Source organism: Maniola jurtina, chromosome 18 (genome assembly GCF_905333055.1).
Source record: "Maniola jurtina chromosome 18, ilManJurt1.1, whole genome shotgun sequence".
Classification (NCBI taxonomy): domain Eukaryota; kingdom Metazoa; phylum Arthropoda; class Insecta; order Lepidoptera; family Nymphalidae; genus Maniola; species Maniola jurtina.
In genome coordinates this window covers 12,800,328-12,813,659 of record NC_060046.1, presented here as the reverse complement: position 1 = coordinate 12,813,659, position 13,332 = coordinate 12,800,328, and the positions used below count along the sequence as shown (strand labels likewise).

At 39.9% G+C, this 13,332-nt stretch overlaps 2 protein-coding genes across 3 annotated transcripts; both read right to left on the bottom strand.

Annotated features, from left to right (window-relative positions):
• Positions 1 to 2,259: 2,259 nt before the first annotated feature.
• LOC123874372 lies at positions 2,260 to 4,128 on the bottom strand. Of its 2 annotated transcripts, none has more exons than XM_045919676.1 (3): positions 3,957 to 4,128; positions 3,484 to 3,866; positions 2,260 to 2,529 (listed from the first exon to the last, which is right to left on the bottom strand). In XM_045919676.1, the coding sequence occupies exons 1-3, from the start codon at positions 3,985 to 3,987 to the stop codon at positions 2,296 to 2,298; spliced, it is 648 nt and encodes a 215-aa protein (XP_045775632.1). In that variant the 5' UTR covers positions 3,988 to 4,128; the 3' UTR covers positions 2,260 to 2,295. The 2 variants fall into 2 exon arrangements, with proteins under 2 accessions (XP_045775632.1, XP_045775630.1); XM_045919674.1 differs by having other exon boundaries at positions 2,260 to 2,535; positions 3,490 to 3,866.
• A 337-nt stretch (positions 4,129 to 4,465) lies between these two features.
• On the bottom strand, positions 4,466 to 10,589 carry LOC123874367 (cytochrome b-c1 complex subunit 2, mitochondrial-like). Its single transcript, XM_045919668.1, has 8 exons — positions 10,322 to 10,589; positions 8,277 to 8,506; positions 7,517 to 7,805; positions 6,889 to 7,019; positions 6,078 to 6,250; positions 5,555 to 5,674; positions 4,920 to 5,087; positions 4,466 to 4,578 (listed from the first exon to the last, which is right to left on the bottom strand). Exons 1-8 carry the CDS (start codon positions 10,514 to 10,516, stop codon positions 4,508 to 4,510), a joined length of 1,377 nt encoding a protein of 458 aa, XP_045775624.1. The 5' UTR covers positions 10,517 to 10,589; the 3' UTR covers positions 4,466 to 4,507.
• Between the last annotated feature and the right edge of the window lie 2,743 nt (positions 10,590 to 13,332).

Below are 13,332 nucleotides of genomic sequence, written 5' to 3'. Positions count from 1 at the left end.
CGGAATTCATAGCCATTCTAAATTTCAGACAAATCCGTCCAGTTGTTTTGCGTGACAGAGTAACAAACATACACACATACCTACTTCGCCTTTTCACCTTTTTAGTGCGATACTTAATGTGATCTGATGGCTAATTTAAGCAAACGATTAACTAATCAAGTCATCACGTCGTCTCATGTGTTCATTGCTCGTTGCTTCATATCTACCACCAGATATAATATCGGCATATCACGATTGGTGTAGACAATCTTGAGAAATAATCAAAACGCTTGGTCCAGACAAAGCTTCGACTTTTGCCTAAATAATTTGAAAATGATATCATATCACACTTCACACTAATATAATAAAGGCGAAAGTTTGTGTGTGTGTGTGTGTGTGTATGTTTGTTACTCCTTCACGCAAAAAGTACTGGACGGATTGGGCTGAGAATGGAGATAGATTATACCCTGGATTAACACATAGGCTACTTTTTATACCGGAAAATCAAAGAGTTCCCACGGGATTTTTGAAAAACCTACATCCACGCGAACGAAGTCGCGGGCATCAGCTAGTTAACTATACAGCCATCGCTCGTTTTAAATTTTTGACCTGCCGATTCCAGCCATCACTAGCACCGCGCGATATCCTAATATTATTTTAATTTACGTTTCTTCCCGGCCATGATGAATACGGTAAAACAAAATTAAGATCGCCCACTTAACTCAGCATTGCAGATTTGACTCCAGATAATGACACAAAAGAAATTATTACAGGAATCACCGCTCGCCAAGATAATGTTATTTTTTTTTAAATTTAGGTATAGCCTAGCACTAGGCTGCAATCTGACTTGCTGGCAAGTCATGACGCAGCCTAAAATGGATCGCGCTTGGATAGAAGATGCCTATTCACTCTTGACTTGAAGCTACCTACCCATAAGTCAACGTCAAAGTCAAAGTCAAAATCATTTATTCAAAGTAGGTAGGTAATACAATTGTAAGTACTCCTTTTGATGGTCGAAAATAGTGGTGATAATTAATTACGTTATTTAAAACTAAAGCTACGAGGGTGCCAAACGCGCCCAAGTCTGAGAAATATTCATAGTAAAATTGAAGGGGGAAACTGATATCTGAAGGGTGTTCCTTGTCTAAACGGTTCGAAGTGGGTTCGAAATAGAAACAAAGAAGCAATTCGCTAGTATGTATCCGTGGAATTTCGACTACGTAGCATACCTACGAGTACGTGCAGACTTTGGCGATGCCTTGCGATAGTATAGAAAGGTGAACCAGGTCAAAAAGTTCTTGGACACTCTCCGTCCGTGTTTCCCTTGAATGACTATAACAACGAACCACCGTCATCATGATCAGCCCATCGCCGCGCCGGCCCACTACTGAGAACGGGTCTCTATTCAGAATGAAAGGAGTTTATACCACAGTCCGCCACGTGGGCCACTAGCGAACACGCATAATTATAATAATACGTCGTCATATTTATAATAGCCTACGTCACTTCTGAATATAGTAACTCTCTAATGGTAAAAGAATGATTATAATCAGTTCAGTAGTTTCAGAGGTTATCGATTACATACAAACAACACTTATCTTTTCTCTTTATAGTATTAGTACAGAAAAACTAGGTGGTGGACAGGCAACATCAAACGAGATGTACAGAGCTGCTTGATTCAGGCGGCGCAAGACCATAGTGTGTAGAGTCCGTACAAGAGTCCGCAGTGGTATCGGTTGACGATGATGATAAAATAATCGATAAATTAAAAATTTATAACACCCCCGACAAGTGAAGGTAACTAGATTAGAGCTGATAACTTTCAAACAGCTGAACCGATTCTCTTGGATTATAGCTAAGAACACTCAATCAAGCCAACTTTCAAACAAAAAAATATTTATATATATATATATTTATTGTATAGTATGTACCTATTAGAGTGTATGTTTATGTATACCTAATTGTATTGTATATATAGCTGCACGACGACTCCTCGTCTTATAGTTCTGTAGGTTCGAACATACGGGTTACCTGGGAGAGATCACTTTAGTGATAAGGTCGCCCTTTGCATTTCTGAAATTGTATCATTTATTATTATCTTTATATTTCTTGTGCAATAAAGCTGTTTAAATAAATAAATAAAATAAATAAAAAAAACTAAATTAAAATCGGTTCATTAGTTTGGGAGCTACGATGCCACAGACAGATACACAGATACACACGTCAAACTTATAACACCCCTCTTTCTGGGTTGGGGGTAATTAACAACTAAAACAAAACCTAAAACAATACTATATTATTTAATTAACTACATAATCATGCTTTATAAACATCGGTGTGTTTATAATTGATCTTCTTATCAATGCCCAGCAGTTGTCGTATGATGAACTCCGGCAGCCGCTTGTGTCGCCAGCGCGTGGGCAGCGGGGTGTGGTTGGCCTTCTGCAGCTTGCTGGCTACGTATTGCTCTGCCGAGAACTCATTGGCTTGCTTCACCATAGCAAACAGCTCATTTTGGAAGATCTTCTCCTTCTTAATGCGGCGGTTCTTCTTTACCTGAAAAGCATTTGAAAGATTTGATTAAATAAACTTTCTGTAATGAATGACTTTTTACCCGACTGAGGCACGCCAAAAGGAAGTTACCCGACTGTGGCAAAGCCAAAAGGAAGGGTTATGATTTTAGCAGTCTATTTATGTATGTATGTTTGTATCCAGATTCTGCGTGTTCCACCATAGCGCTTAAACTACTGTGCCGATTTCGATGAATGAGGTGTCAATCGATTCGTTGTAAGGGTCAGGGTGACATAGGCTACATTTAATACGAAAAAATTGACCAAAGAGATGTTACATGAAAAAAGTGGGAGTCTCAAAAATATTTTTTTTTGCTATTGTATCAAGTGGGGTGTCAAATGAAAGAGGAGAAAATTCTGAGTTCATAAATATAAATGTACTACAACATTAAAATATACCAAGTGACAGAAAAACAATTTTACTATAATATTTCAGCGTTTATAAAGACAATCACAGTCAGGTTTTAGTTTTCAACATTATTTTGTTTAGAATTGAATTAAAACTGTTTTAACTACATATCATAAGTGATTTCCATTATAAATATAGGTTGTTACATTAAAGCTAATAAAAGAATACAAGGCAGAGAGACCTTTCAAATTACAAAGCTTAGACTCAAGCCCTGTAGTTTTCAACTGATACTCATATGCACAATACCAGCCACAACTATCTATTAGACAAGTGTAAATTAAAAATATAACACCCCCAACAAGTGAAGGTTACAGTAACTAGAAAAGAGCTGATAACTTTCAGACGGATGAACCAATTTTCTTGGATTATAGCTAAGAACACTCTCGATCAAGCCACTTTTCAAACAAAAAAAAACTAAATTAAAATCAGTTCATTAGTTTAGAAGCTACGATGCCACAGACAGAGACACACGTCAAACTTATAACACCCCTCTTTTTGGGTGGGGGGTTAAAAATACACAATAACATTTACCCTGGCCCAGCGATATCTCATCCTCTTCCAAAGCTTCTTCCTCTGATGCTTTTTCATCTTTTTCCTTCTTATAACAATCAGACGGACAGCCTGTTTCTCTTCTTGCTGGATTGCAGGCAGACCTATCTCATCCTTCCTCCAGTTTGTGTCAATTAGGGGCAAAATCGATCGAGGATTCACTATCGGTATGTAGAATATAGGATCTTGCTTTTTTCTTGCTTCATTAGGCTTCTCATTGATCTCAAGATTAATACTTCGAGGTGAAAATGACAAAGTTTTGGCTTTCGATATTACGTCTAATTTCGGTTGTAAAGGCGCCGTTGGTTTGCATTCTTTTAGTGTATTTAAAGCAATTTTTAAGTTTACTAGACGTAAATCTGGAAATACATACGATACTGTGTTAAAAATGGTAATTTATTGTTGTTTTGGTAAACCTAAATAAAATAACCTATGAATCGTATACTTACATTTTGCGGTAGTCTGCAGTGAATTCATCATTTTGACTCTCCTTGCTTGGAACTAAAACATATTTATCTTATTCTTTAGTATTTAATTAATATTCTAAAGAAAATTTAAAATTGCAATTTGTTACCCTAAATAAAACATAACCTCAATGAATATTGACTATGACAGCACTTGTCATTTTGACTCTGACAACTGACAGATGAATTCTTTTTAATTTTTTTATAGCTCTAGATGCGAATCTTATAAGACCGTGAGAGATGGACAAAATAAATCGATATAGGAAGTAATAATTTAACGAATAGGTGTCGCCTTGGCAAAGCGGTTGATCTGCATTGAATTCACTCCTTCCATCATATGCCTTCCAAAGACTGGATTGAATTTGTTTCTTGTCAAACATTATGTAGTAATATTATATTGCTATAGATAGGTACATTTTAAAAACGTTTTGAATTCATTTTATTTCGTATAAATATATAGATGGACAGGACAGCTTACTAATAAAATAAGTAAATAATAATAAATTAACGTTTATTGTGAAAGTTTCTTAGTCTCTTCACATATTATAAAATATATCCGTTGGAACAGCTCCCACATCACCAACTATAGCGATGGCCATTTGATTACCTGAAAATAAATTAAAAAAGTTAAAACCAGCTATTATAGGTATTAGACTTGATTAGCGTGAAGCGGAGCAGGCGGCAGACCACAGTAGAGGCGCGAGTGGCAATTGCTGGTGTCGGAGGTAAATTTTCTTTGTGTCACCCGTCAATTATGAGCCAGCAAGCAAAGTACTTTATAGATCATGATATCAGATAGGGGGATAGGCAGTGACTGTTTGCCTATATTATAGTGTTTACCATGAAAAAGTGGTTACAATAACAAGACAGTCCAATTTAAATCGGCTAGTCAGCTGATCTGCTAACATTGTAAATGTAAAAACAAAGAAATAATAATAAAAAACGAACATCTAGAGGCTAGCGTAGCGGCAGTGTCGGTGACATCCGCGGCGTTAATGGCGTCGAGCATAGACACGGCTTGCTCTGCGGTGTCTATGTGTGCGCCGCTCAGCGCCTGCAGCGCGAGACCTTGTGAGGCCTTCACCGGGTCCTCGTCGTGAAAGCACAGGCTCACCTCTGGAGAATAAAAAAGACGTAACTCGTCTTGCGTCATGGGCAGGACCACGGGCTCCCTTCATGCGCAATGTGGACCTCCACAGAGACCTTCAACTCCCGACATCGACTTCAAACAGCTTTCCAAAAACTATTTTGAGAACCGAAAGAAGCTGCAGCCGCAGAAATCCCAACCCTCTAGTACTTCAGGCAGTGACATCCGATCACGATACAAGACGTCCTTAGCACGTAACGACCCCGATGCTGCACTCCGTAGCACTGCACAATGCAACTCTGAGTAACTAGCCATCTTCTAGGCAAGCGCCCTGCATCTAGGCTACATCATCACTTGCTGGTACCTAATACCTACCTATGTTTAAACATACTGTATAAGGTATTGCAGCCAATCGCTAGTATATTATATTTTTTTTTTAAACGTAAGTTAGAGATCTTTTTCCTAGCGCTAGCTTTTGTAACATTATGTTTCTTACGAAGTCTCTTCTTTCCATTTTCTATTTGTTCTGGACTCAGTTTATAGACGTTCGCCAGAAAGTCAGTGGCAGCATAGGCAGCATTACACGCCATCTCTGCTTTGCATTTTGCTACTATACCTGAAAAAATACAATCAATGGAAACAAAATTATATTGAGGCCTTATCTTAAATTCTTAAATTACGTGGATCTTACAATGCAATTTTAAAATTAGTTTTTTATCTCAATTTTGACCTGATTGTGGATGAGAACGGTTTTCAGAAAATAAGGTACGTCCAATTGATCTTCAAGAAACTTGACCCTAATGGTAGCAGGTGCTCCCGTCCTGCTTACAAGGTGTGTAGTGATCTCTAGCTACGAAAGTCTTCTTGCTTGCAAGGTGTATAATTATCTCTTGCATATGTTTGTAAGGTGATTAATCACGCATGTACTAAGGTCATCTGACCAGAGAAGTTTAAAAGAAGGACGTAGTATAGATCTACATGGCATGGAATCTCCTGAGGAAACTAAAAGGAATGCGTACCAAAAACACCAGTCTCCGCATAAGAGATGTTTAAAGCTCTGTAGTCAGAGAAGATGTCGCCCAGGGACAGAATCCCGATCGGTCCTTCAGAGGTCCTGTCCATCCAATGCTGTCCCTGGGTCATGCTGCCGGTGCCACAGGCGGACGCTACTAGTGCGTGTTTGAACAGATTGCTGGAACAAACAGGTTTTCCTTGACTACCATCACTATGTGAATGGTGATTCTAAGGAATGAAATAAAGAAAATCTTTGTACCTATGTAAATGGCGATTGTGTGATAATTCTTGTTCTTAGCATATCCATACTTAATAATATTATAAATGCGAAAGTCTGCCTGTCTGTCTGCCTGCTAGCTTTTTATGGCCCAAAGTAAAAAGTAGCCACAGGATTTTTAAAAACCTATATCCACGGGAACGAAGTCGCGGGCTTCAGCTAGTAATATAAATGCGAAAGTCTGTGTGTCTGCTTTTTATGGGCCGACAGTTTAGCCGATTTTTATGAAATTTGGTACAGAGTTAGCTTACATCCCGGAGACGGAGATAGGCTTTCATCCCGGAAAATCAAAGAGCTCGGGATTCTGAAAGGCCCATCCGCTTAACTGATTTATATGAAAGGTACAGAGGTAGCTTGCTTCCTGGAAATTGACATAGGCAACGTTTTATCCCAGAAAACCAGAGGTCCCGCGGGATTAAAAAAAACTTAAATCCACGCGGACTAAGTCGCGGGCATCATCTAATTTATAATATGGACTCATGGTAGCCGTAAGATTTATTGAGAGGATTAAAGTGTATCTTGTTGTTTTCTAAACGTACTTAACATCACCAGTTCCACAACCTCGCACCGCTGCAGCGATCCAGGTGTCGCTGTCGGAGCCCAGGTCGTAAGTTTCGATGCCAGAACGAAAGCGCGGGCAGCTGTGGCATTGTTCAGAGGTAGGCCTTCCCTAAAACCAAAACTTTTAGAGGTCTTTATATGTGGTACTATTTACAGGTCTGAACATATTTTTCTGCTGGAAAAATCTGGAAAATGAACATAAAATCTTCTTTGCAAATAATAATTGTGACTGTACCTAATGATGATGGAATATTTTACGAAATTATACAGTTACTAATTTAGAGTTTGAGACAGTCTAAGGTTATTGTATAGAAGCAGGCGTCACTTTGCGGAAGTCCATGACATTCAAGGAATATAAACGTTAATTTGCTATAATCCGCTGAAAACATGCAGCAAGTGACATGCACCGCCCGCCCTCCCACTGCTAAGCATGCAAGAAAAACCAGCCACCAAGCAAACCTCAACCCAAGCATACCACCACGCAACACCACACAAATCCACCAGCACACACTCGACGCACGTTTCGCAATTGCAAAGAGCACTTTGCAACTGTGCCTTGTAAGGTTTGACATCTCCTGAGGTAATCTACTTAAAAATGTAACCTACCACTCTCGAGTCGATCATTTCCGCCAGTTCAATAGTTTCCTCAAACGGTATCCCCACACTGGCGACCGCACAATGAATTGATTTGAAGTTAGTAGCAGCGTAACTCGTCAGCTTTTCAGACGTCATGCTGTCAATCCTCTCCTCTTCACAGAACATGGAGTTGGCAAGAGGGCCGGCCCAGCACGCGCGCTGAACCAGGTCTAACACACGCTGTTCTGGGTGCATTCTGGTGAGATCGCCTCTTACTTGTTGCTTCCGGTCGGCTATTTCCCACTCATGATAAGAGCATCTAGAAAAAACAACGAGAGGTGTGGTGAACGCTAGAATCCCGAATTACTGATGTGTCTACTTACCAGAAAACTGTGTTGGCACTAGGCAATCTTTCTGCTAGGTGGACACTGGACTGACAACATCAAACGAGTCGTACGGAGCCTCTGAATACAGGCACAATACCATGATGTGTTAAAACTGTAAAACCTGGCTAAAACTTACCTATGTATCCGGTAGTGAGCATCGTTCAGTTGACGGTTAAATTGGATTGAATTATATTAGAGATCACCGAGTTTTATGCTCTTGTGCAAGCATGCTTCCATCTTAGACTACATCGTCACGTAAGTATAGGGAAGTCAAGAAATCATAAGCGTAATTTGCTATAATCCGCTGAAGCTTGTACATCATGGACTTCCACAAAGTAACCTAACTATATAAATATTATAGGGAAGTAAACTTGTCATAGAATTTAGAGCAGTAAAATTTGCACCTCGCAGCAGTATCCGCCAAATACCCTTTCAGCGTATTGAACAAAGGTAGAGGACATCTCAGATTGAAGGCAATGGTCTGTCGATCAGACGTGCAGGTCAGGTAGGCGCCTTGCTGCTGCAGAACGCGGAGCTTGCCAAACGCAGTGTATTCCCTTCCTGATGCTGAAGACATGGTGCGGATGAAGTGGGATGCTCCCAAGTCGTCGTTGGTTTCGAAGCGGGAGCCAGCCTAAAATACAGTCGCATGATTAGCCGCAGAAATAAAAGGTCAATAATTGGTATGATGCCTATGTCAAAAATAAATTATATCTTAAGAATTATTAAATAGAGCGTCTTCCAAAATTCGTAAAATCCACGTCCGCTGTTAGTTTTAAGTTTGCTAACCATTTAAAATTATCGATTTAACTAAAAAAGTGCGTCAAATTATGTCAAATGTCTATGACGTCACATCTGTGAATTTCATACAAGCTCCCTTACTAAGCGAGCGTTTTGACGTTTGATAAAAAGTCGCTGATTTGACTAGTAGTCATCATCCCTATTGAGCGACAGGGCCAAGAGGAACGAAGAAGATATAAGAATTATAACGGAAACGTCATCATCGGCCTATTCAACGTGTACAAATATAATCCTACTCTATGGTGTACAACGCGCCCGTGGCAACCACCTTTTTCTCCCGCCTCCCGCGCACCTCGGCTGCCGATTAGGTACTCACAGAGATGTGCTGTTAGCATGTCTCTGGGTACTCATAGCTCCTTTCCCCGCCTGTCTATTCCCCTCTGACGTGGCCCGTGCCAGTTCGTTCCCGGTTGTCGGGCGGCGGTTACGCGTTTAACAGCCGCAAGCCTGTGTTTAAAGTTTTTTTTACTAATATAGTGCCCGGCAAACAACTTGAGCATTGATTGGCGCGATTTGCTTGTGAATGGCGGGTGCACGCGATTGGTTGATCAGTCGGCGCGAGTGAACGCGATTGGTTGATACGTCGAGTTTCGCTTCCCGGATTCGCCAACTTCCTCCCACTAGACTTCAGGCCCAAGTTGTTTGCCGGGCACTATACAGTGTTTTGAATTGAACACCGTTATATTTATTTACTATTTAACCACACCCCTATGCGTGTTAAGAAGTAGATATTAGTTCAGGCTAAAGACAATGGTCTGATAGCATGCGGAGCTTGCTAAAGGCGGTGTTTGTGAAGGTTTTGGGAAAGGATTGGCCGATCATTGCGCCAAATCACAACACAGTGATCAGAGAGCTAATTTTAAGCTTATTTAGTGGTTTAACGACATATTATAATGTAGATAACAGTGACCACAACCCATGGAACTGGGTCGAAATATCGACAAATCAAAATCTTCAAATTACCTAATCGTGGTATATCAATGATATTAGAAGAAATGGTATAAATAGATTTATCTACCCCTGGCTCTTCCAACATCAATGAAGTAGGTACTCGTTATCTAAATTATATTATTACAACTAGATGATGCCCGCAGCTTCGCCCGCGTGGATTGGTCAGATCCCCTGCAGCATCAGGATTGAGGAGTTGGAATCCAAATAGTTTATGAAACAATGTCGCAAACTTCCCTTTACGATTAAAAAAAAATACGCAAATCGGTTCAGAAATCTCGGAGATATAAACAGGTAGAAAAACACAAACTCCTCCATTCCATTTTTCAAAGTTGGTTAAAAAAGGAGTTATGTTACTATGTTACTTCTTGGTTAATCCTCTATTTGTCTATGAAAGTCCCGTCAAAATAGGTTTAGCCATTCCAACAGAAACGATACTTCAATTTTATTTATTAGTATTAGTACCTATAGATACCTACATCGGTATATCATACAAGCGCAGTGTGGGACGACCTCCAGCCCGCTGGACCGATGACCTGAAGAAGGTGGCGGGGAGAGGGCGGATGAGGAAGGCGGAGGACCGTGTTCGGTGGCGCGCTCTTAGAAAGGCCTATGTCCAGCCGTGGACGCTTACAGGCTGATGGATTGGATTGGATTGGATAGATACATCAAAGAATAGCTAGTAAACCATGTTTAAAACCTGGAACATAACGGTACAAGCAGTCATCAGCGCGCCAGAAACCCTCGCAGCTACGATCTGGATGCCGTTAAGCATCACAGACTTCTGTATCTCCGTCGGCCCGTACACGGCCTGCGGGTAACACTCGGCCCGCCCGGGCCTGCTCGTGGATATAGTTTTATAATGTTGCAGGATTTTGGGTGAAAGCTTTTTCATTTTGAATAGTTTAACTTCAGTTTATCTCTTTTACAGGATTTGTTTAAGTGATTTACAAAATGCACGTCTTCTAATGTCATATAATGACATTTGAAGTCATTAAATGATAATGACATTGAATGACATATGATTGAGTCAATATCATAGAGATAGTATGTAAACCAAATATTAAGTAAATAGCCAATAGGTGTATTAATCTTTCTTTTTTTATTTTTTATTTTTTATTTTTATTGATTATGGTCAAGAACATGGTTGAAACAACTGAACATCAAAGATATGGATCATGAGTCTATATCAAGATTATGATTATTATATCTATATCTATATCTCTATTAAGATTATGGAGGTATTATTAAGTAGGTAGTAGGTATAGGTAGCCTTTGACTTGTTTTTTATCAGTAAAAAAAACCAGTAAAAATCTCTAGGCATATCAAAACTCTACCTATATACCAAAAAATATAAATAGTACCTACCAGCTACAACAGTAATAATAATTTTAATTATTTTTATTTACTTAATCTTTATTTTTTAATGAAGTCGTACCTATCTTTATCAGTTACCGGTTACCTGTTGTTACCTATCAGTATCAAAGAGCTGAGACATGGCTGAGACATAGACATATACGGCTCGCTGAGTGACCCTTCTTTCTCTCTAACCCTACTTGGATAACTTATAGTTCATGGCAATCGAGGTATGAGACAGGGTGACGCTCGGCACACCCGCACAGCCCTCATGCTAACCCGGTGCGGGATAGAGCGAGTGTGCGGGGCGTCAACCCGCCTCATACCCCGATTGCCACGTCGATCTGTCGCGAACTATAGGTACTACTTAAATGATTAAGTAAGTACATATTATAAATATTGAAAGTTATAAATAAGTCACCGAAATCAGTCAATTTGATGAAATTCCCTAACCTCATTGTGAGCACATTGTAGTTTTTGGAACCTACCCTCAGCAAATATTTGACCTCCTTTTTGGATTCGGTGAAAAAAAGGAAGGGTACCTTTTGCCTAGGTATTTTAATTTGTATTCTAGCTACCTAGCCGGAACTCGATTGATTAGATACTTACTTAGATACCAAGAACGCGGTAGGGGTTATACCTATTCCTTTTAATGGAAAACATATTTATTTGCATAGGAATCAAACCAGGTACTAAATGGCTTAGGTGAGATTAGTATAACAATGCAAATCAATGGAAAACACCAAACTACTACAATTTCTCCAGCTATTTCTAAACCCATCTGGTATAAGCTGACGCCCACGACTTCGTCCACATTCGTCCGCCCTATATCCATTTAATATACCTACTTACACAAGATAAAGTTAAACAGCACTAGTAAAAAAAACCCCCGACTACTATCCGCCAACAGCCGAAAAAATACCCGAGTACGGAACCCTCAGTGCGCGAGTCTGACTCGCACTTGGCCGGTTTTTGGATGTACCTACATCCGTCAGGTCGATTTTTTCGTATAAAATGTAGCCTGTGTCACTCGGACTATGCCTAATAACCAATCGATTGACACCTAATTCATCAAAATCGACTCAGTAGTTTAGGCGCTACAGCTGAACACACATAAATACATACGTACATAGACAGACTGCTAAAGTCATAACAAAGTCGCAAATTTTTAACCCCCGACCCAAAAAGAGGGGTGTTATAAGTTTGACATGTGTATCTGTGTATCTGTCTGTGGCATCGTAGCTCCTAAACTAATGAACCGATTTTAATTTAGTTTGTTTTTGTTTGAAAGGTGGCTTGATCGAGAGTGTTTGAAAGTTATCAGCTCTTTTCTAGTTACTGTAATCTTCACTTATTGGGGGTGTTAAAATTTTTTATTTACACTTGTTTTAGATAACATTTTCTAATAAACAAATTTGCACTTACCTATTTTCGTTTCCGTATGCCATGTAGATAACAGTGTTAGGTTTTATGACTTAATCTAGGCTTAACAGTGATTGTTCTAGGTAATAACATGTTACCTACGTCGTTAGCCAGGTTACAGGGTGTCTGGACGTAGGTAGAGTTGGAGTACCTTGAGCTTCAAGCCAAGGGTGAATAGGCAACTTCTAGGCAAGCGCGCTCCATCTTAGGCTGCATCCTCACTTGCTAGCAGGTCTGATTGCAGCCAAGCGCTAGTCTATAAATTCAAAAAAACTTTATAGAATAGTATGCGATAGATCGAGATTGCAATCGGGGTAAGAGGCGTGGAGGACGGCACGCACACCCGCGCTATCCCGCACAGGGTTGCGCGAGGGTGCGGGGCATCCCCACCCCGATTGCCATCTCGACCTGTCGTGTACTATAGTTAGGCGTGACGTCATCAGTACCGTCGCGCTAGAGACAAAAATCTTATAGCATTCTAAAAACTTTTTAGCAGATGCTCGCGACTTCATAGTGTGGATTTAAGTTAGGTATTAAAAATCTCACAGGATCTTTTTCTGGGATAAAAACTGTCATACCTACTCGTAATTATGATAGGATGCAAGCTATCCGTGTTGCAAAATTCATTACGATCGTTTGATAACCCGTAAAAAGGTAACAGACAGACACTTCCGCTTAGAATGGGTATTAAGATATTGTCATTTCAACCCATTGCCAGTCCACTACTGAGAACAAGCCACCTCTCAGAATGAGAAGCGTTGAGCAATCCACCACGCTGATCAAGTGCGGATGGGCAGACTTCACACACCTTTGAGGACATTATGAAGAACTCTCAGGCATGGTTTTCTTTACTGATAGAGCAAGTTAGTGATACTTCTATACTATATTGTATTATTAGTATTTCTATATGCATAACTCCGTAAAGTCCGATGA

Coding starts and splice junctions, on each gene's coding strand:
- LOC123874372 (XM_045919676.1), bottom strand. CDS start 3,987: ATGATGAATTCACTGCAGACTACCGCAAAAT. Junction 3,867..3,956: donor ACTGCAGACTACCGCAAAAT/GTAAGTATACGA, acceptor ATGTATTTCCAG/ATTTACGTCTAGTAAACTTA. Junction 2,530..3,483: donor ATCGCTGGGCCAGGGTAAAT/GTTATTGTGTAT, acceptor TTTCAGGTAAAG/AAGAACCGCCGCATTAAGAA.
- LOC123874367 (XM_045919668.1), bottom strand. CDS start 10,516: ATGAAAAAGCTTTCACCCAAAATCCTGCAACATTATAAAACTATATCC. Junction 7,806..8,276: donor TTGGCGGATACTGCTGCGAG/GTGCAAATTTTA, acceptor TGTTTTTTCTAG/ATGCTCTTATCATGAGTGGG. Junction 5,675..6,077: donor TGCGGAGACTGGTGTTTTTG/GTACGCATTCCT, acceptor GTATTTTTTCAG/GTATAGTAGCAAAATGCAAA.